Consider the following 23,769-nt stretch of genomic DNA (forward strand, 5'->3'; position numbering starts at 1 on the left):
TAAATCCATGGCATTATCGAAGCAAAAGACATTGGCACCATTGGCACATAAATCCTCAATGCACTTAATGCATCGAGCCCTGGAACATGAAATGTATTGGTCCTTGACACCTTTACCATCAGGGCAAGTTGCTCCATTTTTTATGTAACCTGCTGCAGTGTTTCAGACGCAGCTGTATGCTGGCCTCATAGAATTTTGACAGGGCAGAGGGGAATATGATACTCTTACTCCACCAAATGCCAGAGCCCTTAAACCAAAAAATTAATCAAATAAGGGCTGCGCCTGGAGACTCCAGATCCCAATTGCTCTCTTGTACCTCTCACATTTTGGCCTCCATTTCAAATTTTGCAGAGCCCAGAAGATGTGCAAGGTTCCATTCTGGTATCAGAAGAGGATGTTCCACAGCCCAAAGCAGGGCAAATGGCATGTCAGCCTCTCAACCAAATAGCAAAGTTGGTGAAGAATTTCTTTACCTCTGTAATGCCTAAGGATAAGGAAGGTACCTTCCAACCTTTCTTGGATATCAGATTTACTCCCATGAGAGAGTCCCAGTATCCTCGATTTGGGTGGATACTCCATTGGAACTCTCGGTAGGTTGTTCGAGTTCTGCTGTAAGCATTCATTTACAGCAGAGTTCAACCAGTGAGAGGATATCCATCAGGATTATACCCATCTGAGGCAACCAAGGACCCCTCCTCAGTCACCTTCATCATTTGGATCCTGGATCAGTGTTCCCACACCTATAGGCTTTGAAGAGGGATCAACCAGAATCCTTTCCGGACACTCCGGAACACTTATTTCTATGGGAGGATCTATCCTACTCCAGATTCCTGGACAAGTTAGGAAAAGCACTAGGAGTTAATGTGTATAAGGGCAAAGATCCTCATGCAAACATCTTTGGCATCCTTCAAATTCTGGGAATACCAGCAGAGTCAGCAGCAATCCTGATCCTTGATATCCTGCAAGAATTGCAAACCAGAATGTGGGAAAAGCTATTTCCTGAGCCCAAGTTGCAAGGAAACTAGACCTTAAGTAAGGAGTTCAAAAATCCCTGGTATTTGGACTAGTGCAATTAATCCGCCAATCATTTGTGTTAGAATCAGCCCCTAAAAGAGTAAAGAAACCAAGGATATACTCAAATGATCTGTCAGGGAAGGACTTTCGGCTATTAGATAATTTTGGTAAAAAGATGTTTCAGAGCTCCATACTTAATACACGGATCTCTGCACACCAATTCTATATGGTTCAGTACTTACATGACTACAAACACTCAAATTGTTTCTTCCACCCGGTGATGGCAGAACTGCATACCCTGTGGAAGAGTATATACACCATCTTCTTCTATCTACCAGGCATTTGATACAAGAGTATGCATCTCGAGAGCATCCATCGGGTCACGCTGAATTGTTTGGTTGAGAGCCAGTAGCTTACGCGATGATGTATAATCACATGTTAGTGGATGTCCCCTGCCTGGGTGGTAAACTTTTCAGAGAAAAGCTCAGGGAAACGGTTGCTTAGATTAAGGAACAGCATGTGTGGGGTCAGACTCTATCTTTGGGACAAGAATAGCAATCTTCTGTAAGGCGCACTTATTATGCTTTTAAATTACCTTTTTTCCTGAGACGCCCCTTCTGGCAATTCCAACAATACTGGATGCTGCCTTTACTTCTGTCACAGCAGCAACTTCTGGCTCGTACTCGACAGCCTGAGCACCATCAACCAAAAACAACACAGCAAGCCCAGCCAAAACCTCGACCAAATTTTTGATCACCTTTCAAACCCAGCAATAGTCCTCTCTGCTGGTGTGTGTGTGAGATTTCCATCACTATTGGAAACAGTGGCACAAGATCAATAATAGATCACTGGGTTTTCAAAATTGTGAAGTCTAGATACCGCTTGCATTTCTCCCAGCTTCCCATGTTTTCTCATCGCTCAGTCTTCAATCTGGATCTGTTTCATTCAGTGCAGCTCTGCCTGGAAGTGGAGTTGCTTCTCGAACAGTGGGTGACAGAATCCATTCCTCCTCATCACCATGACCAGGGGTTCTTCTCCAGGGGGACTGAAACCTATTCTGTATTTAATATGCCTGAACAAGCATATGCTCGGGAGAAATTTAAAATGCATTCCTTCCACATTCCCATCAGAAGGGAGAGTAGATGTGCACTTTGGATATAAAGCATGCTTACGCTCATATTTCTATCCATCCCTCCCACTGGCAGTACCTGCGTTTTATGGTGGACTTTTCTCACTGTTAGTATAGAGTACTCCCCTTTGGCTTCTCAGCAGCACTGAGAATCTTTGCCAAGTGCCTGACCGTAGCAGCAGCGCATCTGCAGTGTCAGGACATCCGAGTCTTCCCTTACCTGGATGACTGGCTTGTGATGACGAACTCCGAGCAAAGTGTGTTAACCTCCCTGCAAAAGTTGGTACAACTGCTACAATCAGTAGGATTCCTAATGAAATTCGAGAAATCAACTCTGATTCCCTCGTAGAAAATCAAATTAATTGGAATGTGGTACTTTCCTCCCATCAGAAAACTCTAGAACAAGGAGTCATAATATGAAGCTCCAAAGAGGTTGAGTCAGGACCAATGTCAGGAATTATTTTTTCACAGAAAGGGTGGTGGCTGAGTAGTGGCTTTGTCCTTACTGCTCAGAGGAGGTAGTTAGGACAAAGACAGTAGCGGAATTCAAAAGGATAAACACAGAGGATTCCTAGTGGCTAAATGATGGAGACAAAGAAAAAGAAAACCTGTGTTACTGGGGTAACTGAAGAGCAACAATTATGCTAAGAATAAAATAAAAAAAATTGCTGGGCAGACTAGATGGACTACTTGGTTCGTTTTCAGCCAACATTTACTATGTTAGATCAGGCAAATACTCTTGGATCCCTTATATATAAACTGTCAAGTATGCAACAGTCAATGGCTAGAGAAGTTCTAGTCATTTTGGGCACATAGTGGCAGCAATTCACGTAGTTTTACTAACCTGCCTTCACATACGGGGTGTCCGTTTCCAATAGGACCAGCTAACTCAAACATTGACGTGAGAATTTCCCAGAAAATAAAGCAGGTTCTATGCTGGTGGTTAGATCCGTACATCCTTTAGGAGACATGGTCACTCTACTTCCTCACCAAATTATGTTGGGGGGCCCACACAGGACCCTTTTGAACTTGAGGAATGTGGTCATGCATAGAAAAACAGCTTCAAATCAACGTTTTTGAATTGAGAATGATCAGATATGGTCTAACAACATTCATTCACTTACTTCCTCCAGGGGAAGAGCATTCTCATTCAAACCAGCAATCAAGTAGCCATGTACTGTGTGAACAAACACGGAGGCATAAGGGTCATGGACTCTGCGCCACAAAGTGTTAAAGACATGGGAATGGGCATGCAAATATCAAACTGTCTTGCAAGTGACCTCCTTCCAGGGAGCTCCAACACATTAGCAGATCACCTCAGTAGAGTTTTCAACCACACAAATGGGTCTCTATAGTAGTCCTCAGCCAAGACACTGTTCAGCCTATGGGGACTTCCAGCAATTGAACTATTTGTGTCAGAACAAAAAAGAAAACTGAAAAAGTTGTGTTCCTTTCTTTCCAGTGAGCTCAGATCAGTTCAGGATACTTTTCTGTTTGATTGGAATGCAGATCTTATGTATGCTTTTCCACCAGTTACACTGATAGCCAGAATGTTCAGGTAGGTGTTCACCTGAGCATCAGTGATCATCAGATGGTGTGGTTCGATTTTGTGAATAGCATTCAGAGAAGTCACACGAAAACCCGAGTTATGAATTTCAAAAATATGGACTTTGTCAAAATGGGGATGTACCTGGAGAAAGAACTGGGAGAAAATGGGTGAGGTGGAACAACAGTGGGCCAAGTTAAAAGGAGCTATTAAAAAGGCAACAAATCTGTATGTTAGAAAAGTAAACAAGAAACTTATCTGGTTCTCTAAGGAGGTGACTGAAAAAATAAAGGCAAAAAGAATAGCATTCAGGAAGTATAAAGGAACCGAAAAAAAAGGAACACAGGGAAGAATATCTGTTAAAACTGAGGGAGAAGAAGAAAGAAATAAGGAAAGCAAAAGGTCAAGTGGAAGAAAGGATGACCAAAGAGGTAAAATGAAGAGACAAAACATTTTTCAGATATATCACTGAAAGAAGGGAGGTCAGAAGTGGTATAGTGAAATTGAAAGGTGAGAAGTGTCACCTGTAGGAGGGCTCCCAATGGCACTGGCGTCCTCCCCCGACGTCGGCCTCCGAGCCGGTGCAGCTCCGCGCGAACAGGGGTTGACCACGCCCCCTTTTTGAAGGCGACTGCCGGCGGAAGTTCTCTACAGTGCGGGAAGGCTAGCTCTATTTAAAGAGAAGCCTTTCACCCCTGTGTTGCTTCGGCCACGAGTTCTTCTCTACGGAGGTTCTGCTTGTTTGTTTCCTGCTGCCTCTTGCCCTGACCCGGACTGCTTTTGGACTTCTTTGCCTGCCGCCTGTCTCTGGATCGTCTTCTTGGTTCCTCCGCTACCAAGCATCTGGAGTCAGAATACGGACTATCCGGGTATTCCTGAACTCTACAAGACAAGGTAAGCGGTCTGCTGTCTTGGTTCCACTAAATTCCGTAACAAGAAGGAGCAATATCTAGAGAGTAACAAAAATGGAGGAAATATTAAATTCTTCAGTTTGGTATTCATTAAAGAAAACCCTGGGGAAGGACCATTGCTGGTTAACAAGACTGAAGATGGGGATGAAGTAGACGAAATTCCGTTTACAGAAGAGAATGTATGAGAGGAGCTAGGCAAACTGAAAGCAGACAAGGTCATGGGGCCAGATGAGATACAGCCCAGGATATTGGGAGAGCTCAAGAGATGTGCTGGCAAGACTACTGAAGGACCTGTTCAGTAGATACCTGGAAACAGGAGTGGTGCCATGGGATAGGAGAAGAGCAGTGGTGGTCCTGCTTCACAGGAGTAGTAGCAGAGAGGAGGCCAGAAACTACAGGATGGTTATTTATTTATTTAAATGCATTTATTACCCGCCCTTCTTACATTCAGAGGGGGGTACATTAAGAATATACATATGTCAACTAGCTAATGAAAAACTGTTAAGTGAATCAACAAGATGGGTAAAGCCAAACATCATATAGCATGAATACACATAAGAACATAAGAAAATGCCGTACTGGGTCAGACCAAGGGTCCATCAAGCCTAGCATCCTGTTTCCAACAGTGGCCAATCCAGGCCATAAGAACCTGGCAAGTACCCAAAAACTAAGTCTATTCCATGTTACCATTGCTAATGGCATGGAAGTTACAGGCATACAGTAACAGCTAGTCAATAAAGTCACTATTAAATAGTTAAGATATTATGAATAATATCAAACATAGGATAACATGAGCATTAGGGATCGTGGGGAAGATTTACAGGTAATTTGGGGGGGGGGGGGCTAAAGGAACTTCAGAAGGGAGTAGCGTTGGGGAAAATAGATTGTCGCATCATGTTGGAAAAGCATTTTTGAAGAGGTGGGTTTTTAATGCTTTTTTAAAGAAAGCTCTTTCGCGGAGGCAATTAACTTCCTTTGGTAGAATATTCCACAGGAGCGGACCGGCTGAGGAGAAGGCCCATTCTCTGGTTTCATCAAGATAGGCTAGCTTTGAAGATGGAGCATTGAGTAGCATTAAGTTTGCTGACCTAAGGGGATGTGGATGTTCAATTTTGAAGAAATCCAGGGGGAGTGTATGTTGTATATAAATGAGTGAATAATCATAGCAAGCTTGTATTGTTAGTGTCACCTCAGTTGTGGAAAAATTAATGGAGACTCTGCTGAAGAAAAGAATAGTGAACTATCTATAATCCAGTGGGTTGCTGGACCTGAGGCAGCATGGATTCACTAGGGGAAGATCCTATCAGACAAATCATATTGATATTTTTGACTGGGTGACTAGAGAATTGGATCGAGGAAGAGTGCTCAGTGTTATCTATTTGGATTTCAGCAAAGCTTTTGATACTGTCCCGCATAGGAGACTTGTGAATAAAATGAGAAAGCTTGGGAGTGAGCACCAAGGTGGTGACGTGGATTACAAACTGGTTGACTGAAAGAAAGCAGAGTGTAATTGTAAATGGAACCTACTCCGAAGAGAAAACTGTGTTAAGTGGAGTGCCACAGGTTTCAGTATTGGGACCGGTTCTGTTCAATATCTTTGTAAGTGACATTGCGGAAGGGATAGAAGGTAAAATTTGTCTATTTGCAGATGATACTAAGATCTGCAAAAGAATGGAGAAGCCTGAAGGAGTATCAGTGAATGAAAAGTGATTTAAGAAAGCTTGAAGAGTGTTCGAAGACTTTGCAGCTGAGATTCAATGCCAAGAAGTGCAGAGTCATGCATCTGGGGTGCGGTAATCCAAAAGAGTTATATGTGATGGGGGATAAAAGACTGTTGTGCACAGACCAAGAGAGGGGTCTTGGGGTAATAGTGTCTGGAGAACTGAAGATGGCGAAGCATTGTGATATGGCAATACCTAAAGCTAGAATAATGCTGGGCTGTAGAGAGAGGAATAACCAGTAAGAAAAAGGAGGTGGTGATGCTTTTGATCAGGTCCTTGGTGAGGCCTCACTTGGAGTACTGTGCTCAGTTCTGGAATCCATATTTTAGAAGGGACAAAAACAATATGAAAGTGGTCCAGAGAAGAGCAATCAACATGGTGTGGAGGTTTGTATGAGAAGATCTATGAGGAGAGGCTAAAGGATTTGAATATGTATACACTGGAAGAGAGGAGGTGCAGGGGAGATATGATACAAAACTCCAGATACCTGAAAGGTTTTTTAATGATGCACAATCGGCAAACTTTTTCTGATGGAAAGAATTCAGTAGAACTAGGGGTCATGAAATGAAACTCCAGGAAGAAATACTCAGAACCAACATCAGGAAATATTTCTTCACAGAGAGGGTGGCTAATGCCTGGAATGCCCTTCTGGAGGAAGTGGTGAATACGAAAACAGTGAAAGAATTCAAAGGGGCATGGGATAAAAACCGTGGATCCCTAAAGACTACAGGAAGGAAATGAAGAAATGAGTGCATGCGGGTAACTTGCTGGTGTAGCAGTTCTACCCATAACCAATAAGCCTTCATACTGTTTATGCAACTTCATTATTGCTCTCTGCTTCAATGGCAGGGGAAAAGGGGAATTAGATTCAGACAGCAACCAATGAGGGCCCCTACTTCTACAGTTTGGGGAAACCAATAAGTATGGGGGTAACTTGCTGATGCGGCTGCTACTGTCTTTAACCTATAAGCCTGAAACTTTTGATGCAACTCAATATTGTTCTCTACTTCAATGGCAAGGGGTAACGGGGAATTGGATTCAAACAGCAACCTACGAGGGCCCAAGTTTTACGGTCTCAGAATCTGTAAACATGGGGGTGACCTGCACAGTGGAGCAGATACTACCATAAGCTTGCTGGGCAGACTGGGTGGACCATTTGGTCCTTTTCTGCCATCATTTGTATGTTTCTGTATTTCTATGTTAATTTTGCAAAGAGTGCTCAAAGTCCAGGCCCTAGCATTCAGCATGAACCAAACAAGTTTGGTTCACATAACTAATACAGCTGTCCAGCAGTATTCTGATCCCTTTCAGATTGGATTCATCCTTATTAACTCAAAAAGAAGGTAGGCTATTTCATCTGAACCTTCCTTCCCATAATTTGCAGCTTGGATGTTGAATGCTTAATGATCACTGAATTATCCTTACTCATGCAGGTTGAAGACATAACAGTGTCTGCCAGACATCCATCAATTAGAAGATTCTACAGTTTTAAATGGAAAAGTTTCTCCACATGGTGTCAACACAATACCTTGGATCCATTTGCGTGCAAATAGATAAAAAAAAGAAACTAAGACCTGGCTTTTCTAACTGGCATACGATAGCAGTAATTTTTGAGAGAGAGATATTTTTCTTCTGTATTGATAGGCTGAGGGTTTAAGATAATATGAAGTAACATGATTTGTATTATATTTGTTGTTAATTAATATATCTATTTTTTGTAGTCTTTTAATTTTGTTGTGAACCGCCAAGATTTAATACAGAGTGACAGTATACACATAAATAAATAAATGATTTATAGGGTCATTTTTCAAATCGTGATGGGCCATTATCGCGACGTTAAAATTTAAATGAGGGAAAGGGGAGGAGTCTGGGTGGGGTTTAGTTAAATGAGGGGCTGGTAGCGATTCGGCCACCTGCTCACTATTGCCCCGCCCCTTTTTTTTCATGGGTGATCTAGGAGTTAGTGAGCTGTCTGCTCTCTTTCTGCTTCAGGACATAGCATCTCATCAGTAAGGGTACATCTTAAGGCCATAGCAGCTTACCATACTCACAACGAGGGTAAACCTATCTCCACTCATCCATTAGTTTCCAAGTTCATGAAAGGCTTATGACATACTACACCTTCAGTTGTGAAATGACCTGTTCCATGGGACTTGATGAAGCTGTCAGTTGAACCATTGGAATCGGCTTCTCTCAAGTTTCTAACTGGGAAAGTAATATTCTTTGTGGCAGTAACATTCACCAGAAGAGTCAGCAAACCAGGCTTTAGTTCATTATATGCCTTATATGTAAATCATCCACAACAGAGTGGTGCTCCTCACACACCCAAAGTTTTCTGCATTCCTTATTAATTAAGCCATCATATTACCTACATTCTACCCAAGGCCACACGTATATGAATGCGAGAAAGCCCTTCATACCTTAGACTGTAAAAGAACCTTGGCTTACTGCAAAAGAAGAACTCAGCCACATCATCCTCCTCAGGTTCAAATAACCTTGACCATGGATGCTTCCAGTGAAATATAGGGAGCACATCTAGATAGACTTTGTTCTCAGGGCACATGGACTAAATCAGAACAAAAGTGACACATAAATGTTCTGGAATTAAAAAGCCATCTTCATAGCCCTCATAGCTTTCAAACCATTCATGTGTTTCAGATCCAAACAGATAATCTGGTAGTGATGAACTATAAAACAAGCAAGGAAGGACAGGATCTCTAAGGCTATGCCAGGAAGCACTCAAGATATGGACTTGGGCAGTAGATAGGAATATACACCTCTTTGCCACACATCTGCCAGGAGAATTCAGTGTTTTACCAGTTTCCTTGAGTTATCAACCTCATGAGTAGTCTCTCCATGATGAAACCCTTCTAGACATTTTTCAGTGATGGGGAACTCCTCAAGTGGATCTTTTTGCAGCTCCCTTTAATCACAAACTTCCAATGTATTGTTCCATGTGACCAGACCAGATTGCCACGGCATTAGATCCATTTGCAGTTTCTTAATCAGAAGGTCTAATGTATACGATTCCTCCAGTTCCATTGCTTACCAAAACATTTCTATGAAAAGGCAAGGGGAAATTATTCTAATAGCTCCTGTTTAGCCATGCCAAGTCTGGTTTATTGGCTTCAAAGACTAGTAATAATTCAACCATTCACCTCAGAATCTTTCTATATCTTCTAACCCAATACAACAGGTCTCTCTTTCACACCAACCTTTGTTCTCTAGTGCTACCAGCATAGATGTTGAGCACCAAATCTTAGAAGTCATGGCCTTCTCATTGGATATCAAAACAGTTTTACTAGCAGCAAAAAGCAGTGTATGAGATTATCTTACAGTTTCAGATGGAAGAGATTCTCTATTTATATAAATCTCAAAACCAAAACTCTTTTTGATGTGAAACATCCACTTTATCACAATATCTTCTTCATCTTTCCAACTCAGCATTGAAATCTAATTCAGTCAGAATCCACTAAGCCCTGTCTTAGCATATCAACATCCTTCTGAAGATCTACCAGTATCCCGCATTTCACTAGTGGTGAGATTTATTAAAGTTCTTTTTCATCTTCATCCACTAATAAAAGAATCTCCAGCTCAATGGGACCTCAGTCTAGTTTTATCAAGTCTGAGATATCCTCCATTTGAGTCTAATGACCTAATGACCTCAGATTTCTGACTTGGAAAGTTATATTTTTCGTAGCAGTCACTTCTTGAGGAGAAGGTGAACTCCAGGCTCTAGTAGAAGATCCTCCATATACTCAAATGTTCAAAAACAGATTAGTTCAATCCATAGTTCCTAAGGCCTCATAATAATAGGGCAGAACAAACGTTCCATACTTTAGATTGCAGAAGAGCCTTACTTTTCTACTTTGAGAGATCAAAGTCTCACAGGAAATCTTTTCAATTGTTCATCTCTTATGATCCCAATGAATTTATTTTATTTATTTATTTAAAGTTTTTCTATACCGGCATTCGCGATGAGAATCGCATCATGCCGGTTTACAATTAACAAGAGGTGCAGGAACACAAAATAATAATATTTAAATGATAATAATAAACATTAACAGGTGCTGATAAAACCATTGCAGTTACAATAAAACAAGGGAATTACCCAACTTGGAACAGAGAAAAAGGGGCTAGGAATTTAACATAGAGAACAAGAATGCCAATTAATGGTGTGAAATAGGAACGGCTTTTGCAACGTTGAAGAAATTACCTTGTTGAAGTAGAGATACTAATTATCATGTTAAAGAATATGGAATATAGCTATGCAGTAGGAAAGTAATCTTTTCTTCTTGGTTGTTTGATTACATTACTTTTTGTTATCAGGATTTAGTAGTAGTAAACCTTCCCAGTAAGGGTAAAACTTATCAGGTTAGAGCAACTGCAACTTCAATAGCAACTGCAAAGCTGCAACCTAGTCCAATGTTCACACTTTTGTAAAGCACTACTTCTACAGCAAGACTCTCCTAGTGGTTAGAGCAAACCAGGGAAGCCAGGGTTTAAATCCCGCTGCCGCTCTTTGTGACCTTATGTAAGTCACTTCACCTTCTATTGCCTCAGGTATAAAGAGTCCCCTGGTGACAGGGAAATACCTAAACCTGAATGTAATCTGCTTTGAAGTGTCTGAAAGGCAGAATATGAATCAAATAAATAAATAAAATCTTATAAACTTACAGCTTCAACACGCCCACCATCTGCTTTTCCCTGGGGTGCTTATTACTTATAAAAAAAAAAGCTATTTCATGCTACCCTCAGCCAGGGAATCCCCTCTTATGTGGCTGAATTTCATCTTGCTTGTCCATGGAGAAATGGAAGTTACTTACTTGTAATGGGTGTTCTCTATAGATAGGACAAATCAGCCACACAATGCTTCCCTTCTCCCTGTAGACTTGAAGCTCATCAAGGGAAAAGACTGAGGAGAGGTGCAGGTCAGATGCGTGGAAACCTTTTTGATCTCTGAGAGAGCGTGCCCTTGGTGCCATTGATAAATCACCCACTTGTGTGGCTGTGTCCTCTGTCTATGGAGAACATCCATTATAGTTAAGCAACTTTACTTTCTCAAAACATCTGCTTGATAGAAAAAGGCAAGAAATTAGTCTGTTTTTATGATGTGCTCTCAAAGTCCATTTTTTTACTTTCCTTGCAGAAATGTTATAGGGAAAAGGTAAATTGCATGTTCTGTTCAATATGATTATGGTCCTCATGGCACAACATATGTAATGAACATACATGTTATACCATACACTTGGATGCTTTAGTTTAATTTTTGCTTAGGATTTATTTCTTTGAAATTGATATTTTTTTCTCATTTTAACAGGTATATCTCCATTATGTCACAACTTGTTTGCCTTATATGAAGAGAGTAAAAATCTGTGGTATGCACCAAATCACATCTTTAAAATAGATGATAAAATATCTCTCAGATTGCATTATCGTATGAGGTATGTATGAAAGTAAATAATGCATTTATAAAAAGAGGCTTTGTTAAGCTGTCCTATAGTTTTCTGCTTTTGTATTAGTGATGTAACGACAGATTTCACCATAGTATGGCTTGTGTTTGCTGAGGATTCAGTGACAACTTAACCCCCTCATTTATCAAAATGAGCTAAGGTGTTTTCGCATGCGTTAAGGGCTTAATGCATGTGATAGCACCATATCATATGGTGCGATGCAAATCCGAAAAAGAGGAGGAGTGGGCTTACAATTTTGCAAAGTCTTATTGCACGGCTTTAACTACAATGTGCATTTCAAGATGTCTCCTCAAAGGCCTGTTTTAGTAGGTTTGAAGTTCCCAGAGCCAGCTGTGAGAGAGAGAGAGAGAGAGAGAGAGAGACTGACTAGCCATAATGTCCTCTCCCTAGATAGGTATTTATATCCCTATGGGAGGCCCACCTAGTAACTTGAGGAGTGGTTTAGGTATTAGTGTAGGGGGTTAGGGGCCACTTTGACATTCAAAGGGAGACATATGAACAGAACAGTGGTCTCTTGTGAAGATTTGATGACCTTCGGAGTGAGGAAACTCACTCAAAGATGAGATTTGTGCAGTGTTCTCTCAGCCTAGCTTGATGGACTCTCTACCTGGGTAACATCAAGCTAGAATCAGTTGCTCTCAATGATTTTATAGCCATTGTCCTTTGGCTTTGATCTTCGCTTTAGAAATTTCTCTTGGGCAGCGTTATTATTTGTGATAATTGTGGGTGGATCTTTGGGCCAGTGGCAGATGACCATGCCCATGGGGGAAGATCCCAAGAGGGGCCACCGGTCAGGCTCAGAGTTGGGAGGCAGACACACACTAGATCTTTTATTAAACTGTATAGAGAACCACCAGAGGTGGCAGTAGTGAGCTGGAAGAGCCCATCTGGGCTGTAGTCCCTCAAGCACTGGAACAGCGATCCCAGGATGGCTGAGCTGTAGAGAAACTGAATATAGTAAGTAGGCAGAGTATGCAGAGTCCAGGAACAGAACCTTGATGGTAACACTCACACAATAGTCTCTTGAAGCAGCCCAGGGGCTGGAATGAAGTAGGCCCTTGAGGAGCGAGTACCTGGTTCCAGGCAAAGCTCTGAGAGAGAGATGGTAACTCACTGGTGTTGTAGGCAGCGGTGACTTCCTGGCAGAAGTAGTATTCAGTACCAGGTCCGGGAACATGGGCCCTCGAGGAGCGAGTACCGATTCCAGACTGTGATCTGAAAAGCAAGAGAGAGAGCGAGTCCCCCGAGGAGCGGGTACCCCTGGTAAAGTCCGAGGAGGCAGAGTAGCAAGGTATGCGGAGAGCGAATCCCATCTGCAGCGATACCTGGAGGAAGCTAGGTAAACGTATGAAACCTTAACCTAAACCTTTGCTAACTTGAATAGCTAGCAAAACAAAAGACCTTAAGTATCCGGTGAGGATGACGTCATCTCAGGGGGACGCCTCTGAGGTTTGTGCCACAGCTAGTACTTGAGTCGGGGCCGCGCCGCGCGCGCGCCCTTAGGCTTCAGGAGAACATGGCAGAAGGCAGCGTCTAGCCGGTCCGGTGACACCGGAGGAGAATGGCAAGATGACGCCGCAGCAGCCAAACTTCCATCAACCAAAAAGGGAGTCGCAAAAGAAGTAAGGTGGGCGGAGTGGAGACGTCGGGCAGTGACGGTCGCAACATACAGTAGGATCCTACTTTGGTTTTGTAAGATTCCTTGTATAGGAATCCTTGGCACTCTTTGTATAATATTTTTAACATGAATTTGACAGTAAACTGTGTTCTATATGTTTATCTTGACTAGATTGTAAGCCCTGCAGATAAAGGATGCTCTCTCTTATGTGCATTTCTAGAGCACTGTGTACGTCTAGTAGCACTATAGAAATAAGTAGTAAGAGTAACACCATGTGAAATGAGCAAATTATACTAAACCAATAAATCCAACCCCCAAAAAATATATTTAGATTTATGAACTAGGTGTTATTACTTATGAATTAGGTGTTACTACTTTCAAGAAAATTTTTTATGGAAGGGCATAACTCTCATTCAAATAGGCTAAATGTTACACTCTTTTTACTCCGATAGAGGAAGAGATAGGGATACTGCTGAGGAGACAAGTGGAAGAATTTGTTTAATATTGCTTTATTGTCCTTGCTTCTGTTCATCACAATAAACTCTGCTATTTACTCAGAAAAATGAGTTACATTTTTCCATTGACTTTTTCCTGTATTTGTTCTTGTCATAATAAAATAAGGAAAAGTTTAAAAAAATAAAATCCAAAAATGAAGGTCCCTAATCATTATGAAAACAAAACAGAGACACACTCAGTGGTTTCGATGGCCACTCTACATCCAGCTGTTAGAGGGGTTTGGTTGCAGGCAGGAGGAACTTAAATTCCCTTGCAAACATCTATAACTGGACTGAGAATATTGATGATGTTGCCATGAACTCATTCTTTTAAGGACAAATCTACTGCATATGTTGTAGTGATTTAATAACATATTGTTGTTCAAGAGTTGTATTAATATGTTGTTTTATTGATTTTAGAGTTCTGTTGTGCTGTGGCCATGCATTTCCAGTACAAATATTATAATTTCTGGAAATCCTTGTTGGTGGGGTTAATGGAGCTTCAGAGGGCAGGATGACTACAGTTGATATGAGATGGATTCGGCTGCTGTAAAATTGTGTTGCTGGCAGAGTTGTGCTGATTTCATTTTCTCTTTTCTCTACAGGATTAGGTTTAGTTTTTTGGGGATATACGATTTCCATCCATATCTTCAGAAAGAGTAGCAAATATTTAACATATCCTCTATGATCAGTAGTATATCTCAATAGTGTTTTGAGGGTAGGTAGGTGATCATAATATTAGTAGAATTTCAGTCAAATCAACGCTTTGATATAACTGATTCTCTTACATTCAAGTACACTTCAAGAGAAGACTTTTTGTTTTAAATTTATTTTTTAAATATAAGTTCCTTTTACTTGTATTTTGGAATAGGGGCTTTAGTTTCCCCAGTGGCAGCTTCACAATCCTTTGGTCTTTTTTTAAGTGTATGCGCATTGATCATCAACAGTCCAGAGTGTGCCTTATTGGTATTACCAGGATAGGCTTTTGTGATACTGGGGAGTGACCGCTTAGGTTTTTGCCTTTTCTACCCTTTGAATCTTCAAGCCTAATTCAAGTAATTGGGTTGAAACTCTTCTACTTTCTTTCTTAAATAGGGGTGTCGTCAGTGTTTTGAATTTCCAAAATACAATCAAGTCTGTTCCCCTGTTTGAATACACAAGGTTTTTTTTTACCTCACAAATAAAGTTTAATGGAATCTAAATTAACCTGTCTTGTAGGTTGTCATTTGTCATTTTACTATATTAATGCCAAATACAATGTCATAACATTATTTAATATTTGCTTTTGTAAAAATGTATGTGTGAAATGGCCCAGGGTTGTTGGTGCTTCTTTTTTGGCCTTTTTTGTCAGTTCCCTCTTATCCGTTTCCTCTGTGGTTCCCTCAGGAAACATATGTCCAACTTCATGAAGTTAGTAAACAGCACATTAAAAACAAATCAGAGAAAATTATTTTTCACTTTATGCACAGTTAAGCTCTGAAATTCATTGCCAGAGGATGTGGTAAAGGCAGTTAGTGTAGCTAGATTTTAAAAAGTTTGGACAAGTTTTGGAGAAGTCCTTAAACTGTTATTAAACAAATAGACTTGGGAAATGCCACTATTTATCCCCACATGTTAGCAGCAGGGAATCTATCTACCGTTTGGGATCCTGCCAAGTACTTGTGACCTGGATTGGCCAATGTTGGAAAAGATGGATCCTTGGTCTGACCCAGTATGGCAGTTCTTATGTATATCTTCAAAGTCTTTCTTTATTCTTGCTCCTTAGAGTTGGGGTATTCAGAAGCAGTTGTCAACATAAAACAAAAAACTAATTTTATGTGAATTCTGCTTCCACTCTTAACCCCTAGCTCAGACTACCCCCTGTAATGTTCTGGGGAGACATATCCTAGTAATCCTGACCAGGATTCCTACTATTTCAGTTCTGTTTATACTACATCCTTGGTTTTGGGGATAGTATTAACAAGTATGAGAGTAACCATGCTGACTGTAAGCTGCATTTGTTAGTAAATGTGCTTAATTTAGTCTTATTAGTTCTGATTCTGGGACATTACTCCCTCTTCTTCCCAAAATGAAATTGGATAAACTCTGACTATGTGGCCTGGTAACTATTTGGATTTGGGTGTTCCTGGTTTAAGTCTGGACTTCCTCTGATATCTCCCAACAGTAGTCCCTGCTCTCTTCCCTGGCAGCTGCCAGCTTTCCCTCCTTGCTCCCAAGCTGATATGTCTTCCTCTTCTCTGGACTTGTTTTTCAAGGTCTTTTCCTTGATAGGGGTGGAGTCCAGTCCCTCCCTCTCCCAGAGCTGTGCCTAGAGACTCATTCAGTCTGTTTTCAGGCTATTTTTCATCTGATCAATTTTATTTGCTCTGATTGTCTTCCTGACTGCCTCTGTTTCCCTCTCAATTACAATATGATTGTTTATTGTTATAACTGAGATTTTTATAGGTCAGAAACGCTAGTGAAAACTGGATAAGACATATTTTTCATTTTTGGCATCAAAAACATCTCTGAAAACAGAAAACAAGATTTCTGAAATCAGAATCAGTCACTGAACTTTAATTGAGCACAGCAGTTAAGCCTGATTTATAACCCTACAAAGTTTTATTTATGGGTTTGCATAACACAGTGTAACAATATTATATAACTGGGAAAAAATAGTATTGTAAACCTGGGTAACAGCAAGCATGCCTCTGCAACTTTGCAGCCACTGTTGCTGCTGTTGTGTCTCTCCCCTGCTTCCTCTTGCTTCCCATGCCGCAAGCACAGATCCCCTAGCTCCTATAGCTCACCCTTTAGCTCCCTGCCTATGAGTGTATGCAGACTTAGGGCAGGCAACACAGCCAATGGGGCAAGAGAAGAGCCTGCTAGGAGGATGAGGACAGGGAGACACCCGGACAGGCAAGAGGAGCAGACATGTAATGTAAATGTGCTGAATAGATTGTTAGTTTATTGTTTATTCATAGGCAGTTAAGAACTGTCAGTGTTAAAGGCAGGAAAGCCTGAAGCTCTGTAGGAGAGGATGGGTGGGGGAGACACCCCGGTGAAGAAGCTGAGAGTCCCAGCCATTAACAGCACCGGAATGGGCATCTGTACCTAAGTAGGCCAATGGCATCCAGCCATACCTGGAAATACCCATGCCTGAGCACCATCATAAGTCAACCAGTATGCTGTGGAGCAGGCACAAGCAACTGGACTGTGCCAAATCCCCAGGGATGTGGGGAAGTATAGCATTGAAAAACTGAAGTGCCCTTGTTTTGGGACAGAGAGAACAGTCTGTGAGTAGCAGGTACTGCCTGCAGCATCCCTGCTTGTTGTGAAACTGTATATATGAAATAAAATGTGTTGGTCCTTTATGCATGAATCCTCCTTAGTTACATAATGCCACTGGCAGGAAAGGGAGAAGAACCCAAATGTGTAACAGTAATTTCATGTGTGTGAAAATTTTTTTTTAGCAATATGTTTTATGAGGGAAAGTTTCTTATTCTCCTGTGCTTCCTTGCCTTTTTCAAATAATGGTTCTATTGATGAACAGAGATCCTTCTACAAGTCATTGCCTATAAAGAAAGCCTCTTTTGTGACTGTTTCTTCCGTATGTTCTTCTTGAAAGCATGGGTTGCACATAGAGAATGTGGCTATCAACTTTACCTCACAAGCACATCACTGCCTTGAGACCTAGATACTGATGGTCCTGATAGTCCTCAACTTTCCCCTACCCATTCCCTCCCCCCCCCCCATCATAAACTTAAATAGTTTAAAGTTTACCCATGTCTAATATCTTTATGCTCTAGTCCTCTTCTCCTTTCTATCCCATAAAGAACACTGGATGGAGATGCAGATTTCACTGTTGGATACTGTTCCAGATTAGAAAATAAAAATGGGCAGATGCAAAGAATTACTGAAGTGCTGCAGCATTCTCTTTGTGAAATGTCAATGAACCAGGTCTGGTTTTAGACATGCTGGAACCCAGGGCAGAAACCTGGGATGAAGTCCCTGATCACGGAACCACCTCCGCCCTTCTTTTGCCCCATTTCCCCTGTGGCCCCTTTCCAAATCCTCTCCTTCCTATCTTTTTCCCCATGGCCCATTTTCAAGTCTTCTGTCTCTTACTCCCCGATCCCCTGTGGCCCCTTTCTGGCTCCTCTCCCTCCTCTCCCTTAACCCCATGGCCCTTCCATGCGCTTCTCTCTCTTATTCCACAGTTCTATGGCCTCTTCTTGACTCTTTGCCGTCCCACTGCCTTCCCCTCATGATCCATCTCCTCCCTCTCCTATACTTCCTTCCCCCATGGGCTATTCCCAACTCTTCTCCCTCTGATTCTGCACCCCATTTATGACTGCGCTCCCTCCTATCCAAAACCCTTCCTTCATGGCCCCTTCTGTTGCGATCTTGGACATGACAGTTTAATTTATGGCATGCTTTCCCATAACAGTGCTCCAGGTGCATTATAAAAATCAGTAAACAATAAACTCAATAAAACACAATCATCAAAATAAAAAATAAAGTAGTAATCTAAAAACAGAACATTATTAAAATTATCATCAGGAAAAGTATTGGAAAAGTATAAAACTACATGTAAAGCACAGAACATTTTTAAAATGAGAATCATCATTAGGGGTGTGCATTCGTTTGCAACGTATCGTGAATCCACAACGTATATGGCCAGATTCGTTGTATTCGTTGCGTCGTGAAACGTATCGCGATTTCCCACGAATACAACAAATCGCGGCCGAATCATTCGGCCGTTGAAATGGCAATTTTAAACAACCCCCCCACCCTCCTGACCCCCCCCCCCAAGACTTGCCTAAATTCCCTGGGGGTTCCGGAGTGTCTTCTGCCCTCTCTCTGTCGGCTGCTGGCGCCATCTTGTGCTCCTACCATGTGACAGGGGCCGACCAATGGCAGCAGTAGCCCCTGTGACATAGTAAGGGCAAAGGCTATCGGCGCTATTTTGAATACCGGCAGCCGACGGCCCGAGTGCAGGAGGTCACTCCTGGACCCCCGCTGGACCACCAGGGACTTTTGGCAAGTTTTGTGGGGGTCAGGAGGGTCCCCCAGATTATCTCTGCTAGAGGAATCTGGGGGAGAGAGTTTTGCTGTCTGTTTGTCCTCCTCACCGGCAATGGATCAGGGAGAATTTTTTCCAACGACTGAATCAACATTGATAGACAATGTGAGATTGGTCCAACAAGACTCCCCCAGCGAGTTCTCCTTTCTAATCAACAAGCCGGCAGTTGTATTGTTGGATGCCATTTGGGATCTATTAGTGGGCTTTGGTAGCTCCTTGAAAGATTGTAATAAAAAGACTGACTTCCTCTCTAATAAAATTAACTTTTTGAAGACAAAGTGTGACTCACAAATTGTTGATATTCAAGAAAAGATGTTTAGAATGTAATCTGCTATTAAAGACATACAAGCTTTCAATATGTCTGTGTTAAAGAGTCTAATACTTTGTCTCAATGATTGGAGTTTTTGGAAAACCATGTCAGACACTTAAATCTTCAATCCTCAATTCCTCAATTTTCCTAAAGTGATGGGAGAAACTCCATTTACTACCTTTAAAAAATATTTTTTGAAAGTCCTTCAGTTTGATTCTGAGATTTCCCCTAATCAGTAAGGTTTTTTTCCTTCCTGTAAATCATGGATCTAATGCTCAGTATTCTCGGCCAGTTACTTTCAATATTGCTGATAATTTATCTGATTTTTTAGATAATAGAGCGATCTACTTTATTAGTTTCCTTTATTTCTGAGCATGACATCAGTGAAGTAATGTGGAGATTCTTCAGGAATTTCTCCTCACTTTTTTTTTTGAGACAAACGATTCATATTTTTCCAGACTTTGCTTGAACTACACAGGAAAGGAGGAAAAATTGTATTTCTTTAAGATCCAATGTTATCCTTGCAAGTGTATTGTTAGAGATTGTAATAATTGTTTTCTTTCTTCCCGAACAACTAAAGTCCTTTCTAGATCCCAGAAGTGCACCAACAATGTCCTCTGGCTCTCAGTAGGATTATTCTATTGATCCCCTTACAGAAGGTTCTGCTTTTTCACATTAAGACAGTTTTCCTTTTTGTCTTTTTCTTATAAACTCCTATAGTTTGCAGCCTCCTCTTTCAGATGTTTTCTTTTTTGGAGATATGTTTATATTTTGCTTCTTGTGAATTGTTATGATAATACATACTCATCTGTTCTTTTCTGTATGCAAGCATTTAGCTTTGTGTATAGTTAAAAATTTAATAAATATAAAGTAAAAAAAAAATTAGAATTGTTTTTCTGACCAGATTTGTGCATGTAATTTTACCTGAATAGTGCTAACTAGTAAAGTTGAACCCTGCCCCTAAACATCTCCATTGACACCACTTTTTATGCAGATAAATTTTGTGCACACAATGATTGTTTTCAGCAGGGGGAAATATTCAGTTTTTGTTCATATAATTGGGAAAGCTACGTGCAGAAAAGTTTTAATATCAACCTCAAAGTAAGATAAATTAAAAATACAATAAAATAATAAAAAACAACCAGATCTTTCCCTCCTTATCCCCAAGCTCTTCCCCCATGGTCCCTTCGCAGTTCCTCTCCCTCCCAATCCACATCCCTTTCCCATATGCTTTGCTTCTTATCCCCCCAGTGGTTCCTTCTCTGCTCCCTATTCTTCCCCCATGCTTTCCCATGGCATCTTCATAAATCTACTCCCTCCTCCTCCCTCACCACCCATATGGGCACATTCCTGGGTCCTGTCTAACCCTCCTGGTCACCTCGCTCAATTTGGCTGGGTGCTTTTGAGCTCAGCAGAGATTTTTAGGTGGTGCCACACAGTGGACAGTCATAGTGATTCTAGGTCCTGCCATGGTTTTCACTTCTATCGCCGCCCTCTGAAGACTTCCATTGGTAGCAGGCTTGTGAAAGACTGGGCTCTATTCTTTTCACCTCTGGGCTGGCCCATGGGGGCCTTAGGAAGCTACCCTGGCTATGCCTGCCCACCCTTGACCTAATACCAGGACTGCAACAAACATAAGTCATTTTCTTCTGCCAGAAGAGAATCATTTAACAATGTATTCTTAAAATAAATGTCAACCAGCTTGAGGGACTCCTGCCTAGAATAAGTATTGTTTATTTAAAACTCTGGCAGTATACTAAGCTGTTGCAAAATATTTCACTGTCTCTGTGGGATCATAACATGCAAAAAGGGTTAACCGCTGTATGCTTTCTAGTATTCCTCCAAAATGTGCATTAGCATCTTATATGATATGTATAAAGTAACGGTTAATTTCAACCAGGCAAAACCCTACTGAAAGAAGATCAGTTGCTTTATTTGCGTTTGTTAAAGCCTTTTTTTCTTTTATCTTTTATTTCAGGTTTTATTTTACAAACTGGCATGGGACTAATGAAAATGAACCATCTGTTTGGAGGCATTCTCCCAAAAGGCAGAGAAATGACTATGATAAAAAGCGAGTACAAGATGGGACCCCACTTCTAGATGCTAATTCATTGGAATACTTATTTGCACAGGTAAGAATAGGAAACAAAAGCCTTTTCTTTTAATAATAGTTCATTCTACAAATAATCAAGAGTAAATGAAGAGTGATTGCTAAGATTATAAACTCTCTGCAGATATGATGTTCAGAAACAGTTAATGAAAAATAGACATACGAGACTGTATAACGGTATGTAAGTCAGTATATATTAAGGTGTGTTTGCACCTAATACTAATAGAATAAATACCATAAGTATAGATGATAAGAATGCATGTGTAACTGAGGTGAGGCATTTTCCTAATTGGAAGTGTATTAGTGTATGGGCTTTCACAGGGTCAAGCCCACACCCAACACACATCACAATAGGCCTAATATCATATGGCTTCCAAGTGTCTTCTTTGCAGGGAGTTCTGATTGGCAACACAGCAGTGCATGTAAATATAATGTAATAGTTTTACCTCAGATATTTTTCATGTAAGATATAAATGCATAACTCTTAACTGTGTGTGTGGAATGGGGCGTGGATGTTGTACAAAGCTACAAGCTTCACCTAGGATAGCTAATACCCTTGCAACAGCCATGGGTTTTGTATAAGCCGACTGTACTAGATAAGCAGTTAGCAACCTTTTGCATTTGTTTATTTCATAGCTATGCTATTTAGCAGTGCTCCCACGATTGTTATTGTCCTTTGATATTTATATAACTTTAGTCTACAATATTTTAGATTATTTTAACTACTATTACTAATGTTTTTATTTCCTTATATATTATAACTGTCATCATTCTTTTACTATATATTATTGTACTTTCCTTGTTAAATGATTGTAAACCGTTGTGAAGGTTCCCACTGATGCGACGATATAGAAAAACCAAATAAACCATAAAACCATGGGTTTGGGGGTAGGGGGTGGGGGAGTGATGGTGTCAGTGGAGCTGGGCTTTTTTTTTGTGGGCCCAGGACAGAGAATGAATGAATGAACGGGGGGGGGGGGGGGGGCAGCACAGTAATTGTTTGCACAGGGCAGCAAAAAACGCTAGCACCAGCCCTGACTGCACTACTTCACAGACTGGCCCTTCGCTGTAAGTTCTGAACAGGGAATGGCCCTTCATCTCTCAATGAAAGACTAATCTGTGAGGGTGTGCAGTGAATAAATTAATACATAAGTCCTGGGAGCTGTCTGAGTTATTGACATTTATGTATTAAGTGATCGGAGGATGGAAAAAGACTCTACTCCTTCCACTCTGCATTGCATTAGGGAGCCTTCTCGGGTTTCTGGTTGGGGATTTACACAAATAATATTTTGAAAGAAGAGAAGGAGGTGGTATCATCCTCATTTAACCAGATACCTTTTTTTTTTTAAGAGATTTGGGGCTGAGGGGAGGATCAGCCATTATTTTTTTTTAAATGTCATCCAGCTAACTTTAGACCTGGAGATTTTCTGACCAGAGTTAGTCAGATAACTTTACCCAGCTAGTCATGAATATCAGTGCTAGCTGCATAAATTTAAGCCATACTGCCATTGTCTTGCCTCTTTTTGTCCGGCTGAATTTTAGCTGGGTAGTGACTAAAATGTAGCCAGTCAGTGGAGGCAGGATATTTAAAACATGGGGTTTGTCTGGCTAAGTTCAGAACTTAGCCGAACAAACCGTTTTGAAAATTGACCTCCCTGTTCACAATGGGCTGCTTACTGGGAGAGCAGAGGAGAAACAGCTGACAAATAGTGTGCTTTGGTGGTTATTAAACCACTAACTGAGAGCTAGTGTGCTGCTGGAGAAAGTCCAAGATGGGGAGATGAGACATACAAGGCAATGTGCTGTTTAGAGGATTGTAAAATATACCCTTAATGAAAAGCAGCACTGTCTGGTGCCATGCTGGATGGAGGGAGTTAAATGAGGTCATTGAGTCAAGGACGTGGAATTGGCCTGCCTACCAAGTAAGATTAGTAATAGCAGTATTGACCAGGCTGGGCTGCATGTAAAAGTGCATGGGTGGGCTGTAGGCATGCAGGTCTGAGACTTACTAGTTGTATTCTTATTGATTATAATGCCATATACTGCACCCTACAATGGCTTTCTAAGTAAGAACATAAGGACATAAGAAATTGCCATGCTGGGTCAGACCAAGGGTCCATCAAGCCCAGCATCCTGTTTCCAACAGAGGCCAAACCAGGCCACAAGAACCTGGCAATTACCCAAACACCAAGAAGATCCCATGCTACTGATGCAATTAATAGCAGTGGCCATTCCCTAAGTAAACTTGATTAACAACAGTTAATGGACTTCTCCTCCAAGAACTTATCCAAACCTTTTTTGAACCCAGCTACACTAACTGCATTAACCACATCCTCTGGCAACAAATTCCAGAGCTTAATTGTGCGTTGCAACAGCC

The 23,769-nt window shown here is 41.1% G+C and overlaps 1 protein-coding gene across 1 annotated transcript in view; it reads left to right on the forward strand.

The window, feature by feature from the left end:
* The window catches only part of JAK1 (Janus kinase 1), a 169,851-nt gene that overhangs the window by 61,326 nt on the left and 84,756 nt on the right, over positions 1-23,769 (forward strand). The window contains 2 exon segments of the mRNA XM_029618043.1: positions 11,642-11,765; positions 21,261-21,414. Of these exon segments, the coding sequence (XP_029473903.1) occupies positions 11,642-11,765; positions 21,261-21,414 (278 nt within the window).

The sequence above is a fragment of the Rhinatrema bivittatum genome, chromosome 10 (genome assembly GCF_901001135.1).
Source record: "Rhinatrema bivittatum chromosome 10, aRhiBiv1.1, whole genome shotgun sequence".
Taxonomy (NCBI): domain Eukaryota; kingdom Metazoa; phylum Chordata; class Amphibia; order Gymnophiona; family Rhinatrematidae; genus Rhinatrema; species Rhinatrema bivittatum.